Source organism: Sinocyclocheilus grahami, unplaced genomic scaffold, assembly GCF_001515645.1.
Source record: "Sinocyclocheilus grahami isolate Dianchi unplaced genomic scaffold, SAMN03320097.WGS_v1.1 scaffold116.1, whole genome shotgun sequence".
NCBI classification, from domain to species: domain Eukaryota; kingdom Metazoa; phylum Chordata; class Actinopteri; order Cypriniformes; family Cyprinidae; genus Sinocyclocheilus; species Sinocyclocheilus grahami.
In genome coordinates this window covers 2,044,202-2,057,863 of record NW_015505295.1, presented here as the reverse complement: position 1 = coordinate 2,057,863, position 13,662 = coordinate 2,044,202, and the positions used below count along the sequence as shown (strand labels likewise).

General features: G+C 35.9%; 1 protein-coding gene across 1 annotated transcript in view; it reads left to right on the top strand.

Moving 5' to 3' along the window:
• Nucleotides 1-13,662, top strand: part of bop1 (BOP1 ribosomal biogenesis factor) — a 109,152-nt gene that overhangs the window by 71,232 nt on the left and 24,258 nt on the right. Inside the window, exons 4-5 of the mRNA XM_016277881.1 lie at nucleotides 11,086-11,240; nucleotides 11,321-11,438. Of these exons, the coding sequence (XP_016133367.1) occupies nucleotides 11,086-11,240; nucleotides 11,321-11,438 (273 nt within the window). The remainder of the gene's footprint in view (nucleotides 1-11,085; nucleotides 11,241-11,320; nucleotides 11,439-13,662) is intronic.

The following is a 13,662-nucleotide window of genomic DNA, read 5'->3' as shown; positions in this document are numbered from 1 at the left end:
ATCAAATTAAATATAAAACCAAAGCTATTTGCCACTGCCAGGGCATTAATGTTTCTATAGAAAATATTTTATATTTTGTTATAGAAAAACAAGTTATGCTCAGAGTCCAGAGCCTCGATCATAATATTATAACAGGCACCTTCCGAGTAGAGGGATGCAACGATTATAGATTTTGTTGGTACGATTATTGTCTGAGGAATAATCACGGTTTTACGATTATGCATTTATTCATTTCCCAACATTACTAATGTATAAAATCACATGAAACACTCTTTAGATATTAAAGTGTTATTTATTGCTGGCTTTTGAAACCGAAATAACACCGTAACCAACAATACAGCAAAAAATAATAATAAAAAAGACAAACAAAAGTCCATCTGGAACCTTTACGATTACTTAACCGTGACGTTTTAAAGCGCGGTTAATCGCGAAACCGGTTAATCGCTGCATCCCTACTATCGCGGGTGTATCACTATCTGTAAAGCAATATATTGTGAGAGGGCCGTGTTACCGCGTCCAAAACAACTCAAGATAATAAACCACAAAGTTAACAAAACAATGCACTCCACTGTGCTGAGCGAGAGTGCTTCTCTGCTGTCTTCACGTGCTATCGGAAACTTCCTGTTTCCTACTTATGAAGTCGTGAGTGCTTCATGTGAGCGCTGCTGCAGTCTTAGGCCCCACCCAAATGCTCTTATGAAGTCTATCTACACTCGATCTACAACAGGGGTGGCGAACTCCGGTCCTGGAGAGCCGCAGCCCTGCAGAGTTCAGCTCCAACCCTAATTAAAACTCACCTGCCTGTAGCTTCCTAGTAACTGTTCAGACCTTGATTAGCTTGTTCAGGTGTGTTTGATTAGGGTTGAAGCAAAACTCTGCAGGGCTGCGGCTCTCCAGGACCGACGTTCGCCACCCCTGATCTACAATCTCAGTTAGGAGTGTCAATGGTCCATTTGAGAGATAGGTGGCGGTAATCCATTTATAAGTCTGCGATCCACCGTAAAGCAAGAAGACGATGACGCGTCACGCGCCGGCTGAAGAAGACGAAGTGAACGCGCTCAGGACAGTTCAGACATTGCAGTAAATCGCGCTGCTGAGCGCTTTCGCTCAGCACAGTGGAGTGCATCATTTTGTTTACTTTGTGGTTTATTATCTTGAGTCGTTTGGGACATGGTAAAAAAACGATATAAATACTGTTCAGTTTCTTGCACAGACCGATCGTTTCGTGTATTTACACATCAATGTATCGTCACGAGCCGCAGGGTTTAATTTGGTTTTGTTTGTGTATGTTTTTTTTACACTCAAAGCCGTGATTCCCATCGACTGACATTATATGACTGACAGATGGTTTGAGTTAAAAATCTTCGTTTGTGTTCTACTGAAGAAACAAAGTCACCTACATCTTGGATGCCCTTGGGGGTAAGCAGTTAAACATCAAATTTTCATTTTTGGGTGAACTATCCCTTTAACATGGCATCTAGACGCAATGCTCATGTTCGAGATGCTGCAAGAGACGCGAGCGCAATGGTCATACACGTGCTTCTAGCGCTGAATACACATGTGGTATGTTTTTAAGTGGAAAGTATTAACAGGAAAAAAAACACGAAATAATTGACATGGGAAAGTTACGTCGGTTAGAGATTCTGAATTTGAGTTTCGATTACTTATCGATTAATAGTCCAGCCCTACTATAAGCCTGATTTTCCCTTTTGTGCCACTTCCTAATCCTCATGTCGTTTTTCCCCACCATAACTTGTCCCTTCACTATTCTTATCAACTAGGGATGTAACGGTATGAAAATTTCATATCACGATTATAGTGACAAGTTATCACGATTATCAATATTATCACGGTTTTGTTCAAATTAGATGAAACCGTTCAAAAAGAACTGATACACACACTGAAAACATTTCAATAAGTTTTATATTTGAAAACAACAAATACAACTTTTTTTAGCAAAAACGTTAAATTAACATTTAACACGAAGCCCTAATAATAATAAATCGTGTGTGTGTGTGTGTGTGTGTGTGTGTGTGTATATATATATATATACACACACACAATGAGATTTCCGTTAGTGATCATGTGATCGTTTAAGAGATCTTGTGATGCTTTTTAAAGCAAAGTTGGGGTTGATTTCGAGTTCACATACAAACTAATAAATAGGCTAATAAAATTTTTCTATTTTAATGTAAGACGATATATTTTTCGTCAGTGATAGAAATATGATTTAAGACGGTAGTGTAAGCAAGTTTAGTTTGAAAACATTTAATAGTAAATAAGACACAATTAGACAATATTTGAACAAAATAATAAATAAATATTAAATAAAAAATTATTTGCAACAACTGATGGAGTTCTGAATGCTGCACGCTCGCGCAGCGTTGTCAAGGTAACATTTGGTCAGTCATTCCCTTCGACAAGGGAGTTCCAAACGCTTATACGAGACCGTAATGCCCTGCACCCTTCAAAGAACACACTTCAAGGGCTCTGCCCTTCGAAGGGAGTAGGGCATAGAGATGCTCACTTCATTTTGGAATTCGCCCCATGTCTCTTGTATCACCGCAGACGCGCTCTCTCGTTTCATTCAAATGCAGCTTGCCGTCTTGCGTCTCAGTTTTTGATTGTATTGAAAATGAAATCAGAGGAATTTAGTATTAATACTACTATAATTTTGCTGTAGTGATCATATTGTCCTGACGATTGTTTTGTACACTGTTCATAATGGATTTATGAATGGGTAAGATTTCAAAACATTAATCTCAATTCAATATTTCATATCCCCGTATTTATTATTTTAGGTAAACAAAAAAAAATCTGTGTAATAAGTTAACTATGAATATACAATACATTATCCCTTAAATGTCAACCTGATAGTTTGAACGTTCGTTTGTCTTGGCTCAAAGCCACTTGCTGAGAACTTTTCTTCGCGGAAGCTTTGCGTTAAACAAGTGAGATAAAATATTTAATCTCTAATCAATATTTTTTGTATTAGTATAATATTAGTTTTGGTATTGAGGTAAAAGTTACCTTGCATTCGCTATATAACAGTGGGTGGTGGTGACGAAGATGACTGTTTCCAAATTTCATGCGTTTCCCCCTTTTGCAGCGACTTTCTTCTTACAAGATCTGCAGACAGGTTGACCGTCCTCGATTAAATTGCCTTCAGGACTCTTGTAAAAGCCAAAATACGACCAGACCACTGATTTGGTCCTCTTAGATGGCTGAAAAATCTCCCGAGCGCTGTCACTGCCTCCCGCCATTTCCTCAATAAACAACAACAACAACACTGCATGCTGCTTCTGCATCAGACTGATGCTGGCTGGACAGGATTTACCGCGAGTTTTCAAAATTGTGATAATCAAACACAGTTTTGATGATAATTCAATTTTAAATGGTAATACTAACCGTCAGGGCATTTTATCGTAAAACCGGTAATCGTTCCATCCCTAGTATCAACAGATGTTTCAGGAACTCTTCAGCCTCAGACAAATCCTCTCCATAATCTCCTGCTCATTTCCATTCGTTCCACTGCATTTTTATGCACTATCACACCATATACAACCACACGGATCTGTTTTGTGAAGTCTTGGAAAATATACCATCACTTCAAACACGGCGTATCTGCTCTGGTTTACCCGTGCATGAGGTAAACTCCACAGACTAGTTTAAATACACATTCTCCTTTATTCAAACAAACAGTACTTGCTGAATCATTTTGAACAATGTTTGTTTTGCCATATTATTTCGATCTCGACCTCATTACGAAAGATGAAGTCACAACTTTCGCAAATTCCATGGTGCAGTTCCCGCAGCCAAGGAATTCCGCCACCGTGAGGCAAAGGTCAATGGTGTCGAGGAGCGGAAAATGTGAGGCGTTCTCTTGAAAGACAGACCTGCGGATTTTCCTTCAGCTCTTCTGACAGCACCACAAACTTTATTTTTACCCACAGCTCTTATGGATATCACGGCGAGAACTGCCTCTTTTACTCTGTTATTATTGGGGTTTTTGAGGACTCCTGACCTGTTTTGATGGATTAACCTGTCATGCATCTGCCACCGTGCATCTTGACGGGCCAGTGCCACTTTAGCCTGTGAACCTGAGCAGCCCAGCAGAAAGCCGCGTCCTTTCCAAAGCAGGACCGCCTGCCTGAGTCGTCCATTTAATGATCAGATGCATTCAATCATTCACTGCTGGAGCTCTCAGAAACCTGCGTCTGCATGCTGACTGACACCAAACGTACTGCTGCTCTGCCTTCTTAAAGGAATAGCTCATGGAAATGTGCTGTTGCTTTAAACAGAGCAAGAAAAGCACCATAAAAGTAGCCCAAATGACTTATCTGCAATATTTCAAGTCTTCTGCTGGGTTATTATAGTAAACTGAAACCAAAACTGAATCCATCCATAAATAATATTTATACAGTATTTATATTTATTTATATTTATATCCAAAACTGAATCCATCCCTAATTAATATTTATACAGTATTTTATATTTATTTATATTTATATCCAAAACTGAATCCATCCCTAATTAATATTTATACAGTATTTTATATTTATATTTATTTATATCCAAAACTGAATCCATCCGTAATGAATAATTATACAGTTTTTATTGGTGAATTTATATTTGTGTAGATTATTTTATTAGTCAATTGTATATTTTATATTAATGAACTGTAGTGTGTATTTTATTAATATCGGTTTTAATTATAATCTTTTTTTTTTTTAAATAAGACATTAATATTTAGTTTTTTTTAAACTGTAGATTATAAACTATAATCCTTCATGTACTAAAATAATAAAAACTGAAAAATAAATTTATTAAATATATATAGACATTGTTTAAAAAGATTAATAAAAATTGTAAAACAAAAAAGTGTGTATTTATAATTTGTGTATTTATATATTTTTTAAATGTAAGTAAAAAATGTAAAAACTCAAATTAAAAAGAAAATACAAACTAAAAATGTTCATAATATTTTTTAAATTTTAACAGTGATACTAAAATAATACTTGTTTTCTGGAGCCATATGATAGTTAAAAAATATATTTTAAAAGATTTTATTCACAGTTTTGCTTTTATCCCAGCCCTAAAGTCTCAGTCGTTTCCATTTTTGCATGAACAACTGTGTTAATGTGTAGTTGCGAAGGAAAGGAGCATGCTAAACAGTTTGTACATGCTTCTAGTTTGTATTTTATTCATTAGTATAATAGAGAAATGTCAAATCAGGTTTAAGCACCAAAAGTACCAAAGCAATCAGTGTGTGTTTTTCTTGGGAACCAACCCCATTCATTGGGCTGGAGTAGCAGAGCTGTTTCACTAAGGCAAACTTCAGTGTTTGTTTTAATGAGCTCTGCTTCTCAGTGAGGTCCATGGCTCTCTCAGTGTGGCCTAATTCTCCAGCTCTCCAGGGTCTCTCAGGCCCCTTTACAAGTGTCCCTCATGAAAATCTGGGAGGTCATGTTCACTCTGTGGCCTGTGAAATGTGTGAGCACCTTTGTGAGACGTGGGCCCACTCTGTTTGATGTTGTCATGTAAAGAATGTGTTTCATGGATAAGGCATCCTAGTAGAGATGTCGTAAAGCGCAAAACATTAAGTCATTACAATCTGCACTTCCTTTTTTATTATTATTTAAAACATTTTAAAAAACATGTTAAGACCCTCTTTTTTGAAGGCCATGTATGTATATTGGAGTCATTTATATATACTACATATAATCAGCAAGTATATATATATATATACACACACACACACACACTGCTGTTCAAAAGTTTGGGATCAGTAAGATTTTTCATGTTTGTTTTAAAAGAAATTTCTTATGCCCATCAAGGCTGTATCTGTTTGATACAGAAAAAAATTAATTTTGTGAAATTTTGTTGTAATATATAAAATAACAGTTTTGTATTTTAATATACTTTGAAATATAATTTATTCCTGTGAAGACTGGAGTAATGATGCTGAAAATTCAGCTTTGATTCAGTGTCACATGATCCTTCAGAAATCATTCTAATATGCTGATTTATAATCAATGTTGGAAACAGTTGTGCTGCTTAATGTTTTTTGGGACCTGTGATACTTTTTTAGGATTCCTTGATAAATAAAAAGTTAAAAAGAACAGTTTATTAAAACTAGAAATTTTGTGTTACAATATACAGTACACTACTATGCAAAATTTTGGTGTCAGTACATTTTTTCTTTATTTATTTTTTAAAAATAAATGATTACTTTTATTCAGCAAGAATGTGTTAAATGGATAAAAAGTGATAGTAAAGACTTGTATTGTTAGAAAAGATTTCTATTTGGAATAAATGCTGTTCTTTTTAACGTTTTATTCATCAAAGAAGCAAAGAAAAAAGTATCACAAATATTAAGCAGCACAACAGTTTAATAATAAATGATAAAACACTGATGATAAATCAACATATTATAATGATTTCTGATGGATCATGTGACACTGAAGACTGGAGTAATGGCTGATGAAAATTCAGCACTGCATCACAGAAATACATTTTATTTTAAAGTATATTAAAATAGGAAAACAATATTACAAATTGCAATAATATTTCACAATATATATATATATAGTGAAATATTATTGACATATATACAGTATGTATGTTTGTTTGTTTGTTTATTTATTTTATAATGATAAATAATGATTTTATATAATCATTTGAAGTAGTGTACTATTAGAAATTGATTTTTTAAAACTATATATTCATGCATGCTTTTTGAAATTAATGGCCACACCTACTTGTGTAAATAAGAGATGCCACAAATGGCCAAAAAACCAAGGTTGAAGCAGTTTGCTTTAGTGTATGAATGTTAAAAGTGATGTATAAATGGAGTTTTAGGTAATGAATTAGGTTAGATGCTAATGATTAGATGGTAACATTGCATGAAGAAGCTTATAGGTATGTATGTGTGGTTGGTAATATGAAGACGCAGTTTTATGAAGTAGAATTAAATCCCAATAGTGGCCTATAATTGCACTGCATACTCTAAAGTATGTACTTCCCATCAGCAATGAAGTATGTACTTTCAGTTCGTAGGTGAAGTATGTGAATTGAGATTCAGCCAGAGCTTTTTTCAAAGCTGATAAATGTCACGAAGACCGTCCTCTAAAGCTCTGCGCATATATTTCTGAATTGACAGTCTGATTTCTCAGGTGGTTTGTGAAGAGGGAATTTTTTCCACTTGTCTCTGGGAGTTTAATGATGTGGTGTGGAAATATCAGGCGTAGAGGTGCAGGCTGCCAGCAGCGAGGTTTCTGACCATCTTTCCTCGAAGCTTCTGTCAAAAACGCACACACGATCAGCAGTCAATCTCCCATCTCGCCGTCCCCACCGCAATCTGAACAGGAAGTTGATAAGAGCGTGCAGTAACGGGCAGATTCTGGACTGACTGACACTTAATAAAGGCAGCGTTCAGCAGCTCAATTGAAAACAGGTGAGCTGTGCGTGTGATGTTTTTGTGTCCAGTTCTCTTGGACCGTCCCACTGTGAGAGCCCTTTTGACCTGGCAAGCACAAGCACCCTTTCTTCTGATCTTGCAATCTGTAGTGTTCAACTACAACAATTGTATTGTGCATAATTCATAACACCGATTTGCAGCAAAAAAGCACCCATTATTTCCGGCAGTGTGAGCGACAGCAACTGTTGCTCATTTGCATAAAGCTGAGCTCTTGAAGTTCAATGCAAATGAGCAGTGATGTGATCCAATAGACAGCTGTCTGTGTGAACGAGGCTTAGAGAAAATATTTTTCATCATTTATAAATATTTTTTCACCATAACTAAGACAATAGAGGCAGGAAAAATTGTATTCCTGATATGTTCAATGTTCAGTACAATGTTCCTGTGGCTCAGTGGTAGAGCATTGCGTTAGCAGTGCAAAAGGTCATGGGTTCGATTCCCAGGGAACACGCATAGTGGTAAAAAAATGTATAGCCTGAATGCACTGTAAGTCGCTTTGGATAAAAGTGTCTGCTAAATGCATAAATTAAGATTAAATTAAATATGTTGCAAAATCAAATCAAGTCCCAACCTACATTTTATCCCACTGAATATTTTTTCCATTATATTAATATAATACCATTATATTACTGTACATTATCTTATATAATCATTATCTTACATTATCTTTTTTATTTTATATTATATTAAATATAATTCAAAAATATTGTATTATATTTTAATATAATATTTAGTATATTTTATTACTTGCTTAAGATTCTGCACTATTTCTAGGTCCCTAATCATAAATGATTTTTTCCCCGATTTTTTTTTTCTTGTATTAATATTCATTATTCTCTGCTGAATATTCTAATATGAAGATATATTCCACTGTTTTATTTATTCATTTGTTGCAACAAAATCTGTCTTTCAAAAAAAGCTGCCTTCCATTTTCTTGTTTTTCTCTGTTATATTGATATATTTAATCATAATATTACATATGCATGTGTATGTGTATATTACTGTTTTACTGTTGTTGTTTTTTTATTGTATACTGCATTTTTAATCAAATATATGCAGCCTTGATAAGCATACGAGGTGAAAAAAAAGCAAATACATAATACAAATTTTAAAAAATGAAAAAACTTGACCAGTAGCATATAATATTACTGTCTAGTGTGTAATTTAAAATGAAAAATATGGTTTTATTAAATTATATTGAATATATTATATATTTTTATGTGCTTACATATGATTCCTCATGATTTTAAATCACTAATAATACATATTTAACTTCAGTTGAAAAGTTGGAAGTCATTTGGTTGTACAGTAGTTGGTTTCGCACTGTTTAAATGCCTAAAATACTAGTTGTCTCAATGCTTAGAAGCACAGTAAGGGTCCCTAATTCTTCCTTTTTGAAAACTGTGTGAAGGTCCAGTGACAATCTGTGACGCCTTCACACAGGAAGTATCAGATTAGCAAGTCTTACTTTCCTTCTGTCGTTCTTTAGCCGTCTTGGCACTGATTCCTTCAAGTTGGCAAGGATGCCAGTCACGCCAGAAATCACAAGCACTTCAGTCGACCAGACATCAGGATTACTGTAAATATGTCTTGTAGACATTTAGATTACATTACAATCAGATGTCTGTGAGGTAGTCGGCATTAGCCAATCAGATGCGAGCCTTTGAAGATGAGTGGCGTGTGGGCGTAGCCTCCACAGCTGCTGTCTACTGTGTGTGAAAGCGTGACAGCGCTACCCACTCGGACCTAATTGGATATGGTAGGGGGGTTTTTATAGAAATCACTCACAGGTGTAGGACTCGCTTTAAAGTGGCGCTCGCAACCTCTGAGAACTTTCAGCTGTCTGCCGTTACCAGTGTGTGTGTGTGCGAGCGAGCGAGCGAGCGTGTGTGTGTGTGTGCGTATCTTTCCCAGACAAAGAAATCTCTATTTTCAGACCAAAGTGCTGCTTGGTTTATTAGCAGTCCTAGCTGTGTGATGTTCTTGTGGTGTACTGTAAAGTGGGCAAGTTAGTGAGCTTGAATAAAGAGCGGACCGTTTTCTGCACCTGCAGAACTGAGGCCTTCCTGACGCACAGCTGTAACCCGACCGTGACTGCTAGTAAAGGAGGTCGAGGGAATGACAGAGCTGTTCAGTGTGACTAGCAGAACTAGTCTACTAGGGCTGACAATCAACTGATGGTACAATGATGTATTGATATCTGGATCACAATATGATAATTTTGTGGTTATACAAAACTTTTGTTTTTGTGTCTTTTACTCACTCACTTCTGATTCATCAGTATTAGACTTAACTGCTTTACACAATGATTTGCTGAGTGTTTGAATGATTTACTCAGTAATTGAGTATTTTAGTTTTCTAATATTTTTGCTTTTTATATTGTTTTCTATAATATGTAATACTTTATATTTATGCTTCAGTACTATTTACACATCACTAATTATGTATTTATTTTTTTTACTTTTTCATTTATTTTTTTCTGTATTATATAAATATAATAATTTTATGTTAAATATGTATTAATATTTTATGTACATTAAATATATTAAATATTATATTAGACAATACACATAAAATGTGTGTATGTATGTGTATATATATATATGTATATATATATATATATATATATATATACACATATATATATATATATATATATATATTATAATAATTGTGATTATATTTGTTTGCAATTCTGCACATTCCAAGTCACTGATAAATATGTATTTACATTTTTCCAACTTCATACGTGGGATTAATATGTTTTAAACAATTTACACAATTTAAAAAAATATTTTATGCATATGTTTTTATGTTTGCTTACACATGTCAATATATATGTTGAATTTTTTTTTTCAACAATTTTCTTTTTATTAATCTTTATTATATTATATAATTATATCAATATAATGTTCTATATTTATTATATTCTATAATATTATTAATATTTAATTTAATGTTTTATTTAGGGATGCACCGATATGAAAATTTATATGGGCCGATACCGATATGGTGGCCGATATATCGTGCATCCCTAGTTTTATTTTATATGTTTGCTTATGGTTCTGCATCTCTAGGTCACTAATAAAAAAATATTTTGTTTTCGCTCCAAAATCATTAATGGTTTTTTTTTTACTAATTTTAAATGTGCACTCACTAAGTCTTTTATTAGAGTCAAAGCAGGAGATAAAATAGACTTGAAAATAGTGTGACAATTCTTTTTCTCAGTGATTATATAACAAACGACATACATCAGGTAATTATAATTAATCAATCAATCCACAAACTCCACTTAAATATCAAGAATAAATTATGGGAACAATAATACATCAGGCAAACATGACATTACATTTTTAAATAAAACACTTTCAGTGTGATCTTGTCAAATACTTTTAGTCTATATTTTAATCTTTTCCCATTCAGAGTAGACAGAAGCAGGAGAAATTGCTGCATACGGGCATGTCCAAGATTGACACAAATTTTGGCTTGCTTTAATACTAATCAGTCTTAATCTGCAGGTACTAGAGAAATGCAAAATATTCAGTGGTGTCTAAATTTGATGAGTTTCCCTGTTGGTCTTTATCACTTTCTCTGTTCGTTCACAGGACATCCGTAACACCGTCGGCAACATCCCTATGGAGTGGTACAAGGATTATCCCCACATCGGATACGATCTGGAAGGCAAGAAGATCTTTAAACCAATCAGAAACAAAGATGAGCTGGATGAGTTTCTCGACAAGATGGAGAATCCCGATTACTGGTGAGGAGCATCTGGAACGTCCATTTAAACTCATTCAACCCCTGTAATTGTTTAACACTCATTCTGTCTGTCATTACTAGGCGCACTGTCCAAGACAAGATGACGGGGGCTGATATCCGTCTGTCGGATGAGCAGGTGGACCTCGTGCACCGTCTGCAGCAGGGCAAGTTCGGTGACGTCAACTTCAATGAATACGAGGTATTCCGATCTGGTTTTCCTCTCTGTTGGTGTTGGAATCGACATAGATCCGACAGTAACAGAATTTGTCACCTCAACATCTGCAGTCTGGTCTGTGAAAACCTCTTAAAACGGGCTTCTAGATAATAACCCCAGCGCACGATGAGGAAAAAGTGAAGCTTGTCGAATTACTCCTCTCGTTTGCGAAGCCACACGAAGCCCAGCCCAAGTCTGCGCTCACCGCCGACAAATGAAGTAACGAAACATTAACATGAGCGCAATTAGCCGTCTTAAGAAAAACACCGCAGCCCTGTCTGACCTCCACAGGAGGTAATGAGTCTGGATGGTGTCATGGCCACCGTTTAGCCGCTTTGACTTTACAAGCATCAGCGCTAATTGCGCATCGCTGTCTTTTCTGGCGCAAACAGGAAGTGAGTCAGTCCACAGTTGGTCTGTCTGTGATCAGTTAGTCGACCTCAGACAGGCTTTAAAGAGCGCGAGCGTGAAAAAGCCACCTGTCATCTGACTGCGACTCACTGTGTCTGGTTGATTAGCCCAGATGTTCTCATTTTCACAATGCCGAAATAAACTGTTAACAAACGACATACATCAGGTAATTATAATTAATCAATCAATCCACAAACTCCACTTAAATATCAAGAATAAATTATGGGAACAATAATACATCAGGCAAACATGACATTACATTTTTAAATAAAACACTTTCAGTGTGATCTTGTCAAATACTTTTAGTCTATATTTTAATCTTTTCCCATTCAGAGTAGACAGAAGCAGGAGAAATTGCTGCATACGGGCATGTCCAAGATTGACACAAATTTTGGCTTGCTTTAATACTAATCAGTCTTAATCTGCAGGTACTAGAGAAATGCAAAATATTCAGTGGTGTCTAAATTTGATGAGTTTCCCTGTTGGTCTTTATCACTTTCTCTGTTCGTTCACAGGACATCCGTAACACCGTCGGCAACATCCCTATGGAGTGGTACAAGGATTATCCCCACATCGGATACGATCTGGAAGGCAAGAAGATCTTTAAACCAATCAGAAACAAAGATGAGCTGGATGAGTTTCTCGACAAGATGGAGAATCCCGATTACTGGTGAGGAGCATCTGGAACGTCCATTTAAACTCATTCAACCCCTGTAATTGTTTAACACTCATTCTGTCTGTCATTACTAGGCGCACTGTCCAAGACAAGATGACGGGGGCTGATATCCGTCTGTCGGATGAGCAGGTGGACCTCGTGCACCGTCTGCAGCAGGGCAAGTTCGGTGACGTCAACTTCAATGAATACGAGGTATTCCGATCTGGTTTTCCTCTCTGTTGGTGTTGGAATCGACATAGATCCGACAGTAACAGAATTTGTCACCTCAACATCTGCAGTCTGGTCTGTGAAAACCTCTTAAAACGGGCTTCTAGATAATAACCCCAGCGCACGATGAGGAAAAAGTGAAGCTTGTCGAATTACTCCTCTCGTTTGCGAAGCCACACGAAGCCCAGCCCAAGTCTGCGCTCACCGCCGACAAATGAAGTAACGAAACATTAACATGAGCGCAATTAGCCGTCTTAAGAAAAACACCGCAGCCCTGTCTGACCTCCACAGGAGGTAATGAGTCTGGATGGTGTCATGGCCACCGTTTAGCCGCTTTGACTTTACAAGCATCAGCGCTAATTGCGCATCGCTGTCTTTTCTGGCGCAAACAGGAAGTGAGTCAGTCCACAGTTGGTCTGTCTGTGATCAGTTAGTCGACCTCAGACAGGCTTTAAAGAGCGCGAGCGTGAAAAAGCCACCTGTCATCTGACTGCGACTCACTGTGTCTGGTTGATTAGCCCAGATGTTCTCATTTTCACAATGCCGAATTAAACTGAACACAAATAAACTGTTAGGTTTTTCTCACTTTATATATGCATTGGTATATTAAAATAAATAATATAATAGTAGGTCTTCTAGTCATTATTTTGATTTTTATATTAATAAAGATTGCACAGCAATTTTCTGTTATATTAGACAAGTGCATGTACTGTATAAAGCGTACAATTTTGTTTGTTTGGTTATTTACATTTAAATCTTTCAGAAGATTTTTTTTATCCAAAGCAACTTACAAATGAGGACAATAGAAGCCATCAAACCAACAAAAGAGCAACAATATATTATAAGTGCTGTGAAAAGTTCCGGTTAATCTAACAGTACTCGTAGCAAGTTTATATATATATATATATATATATA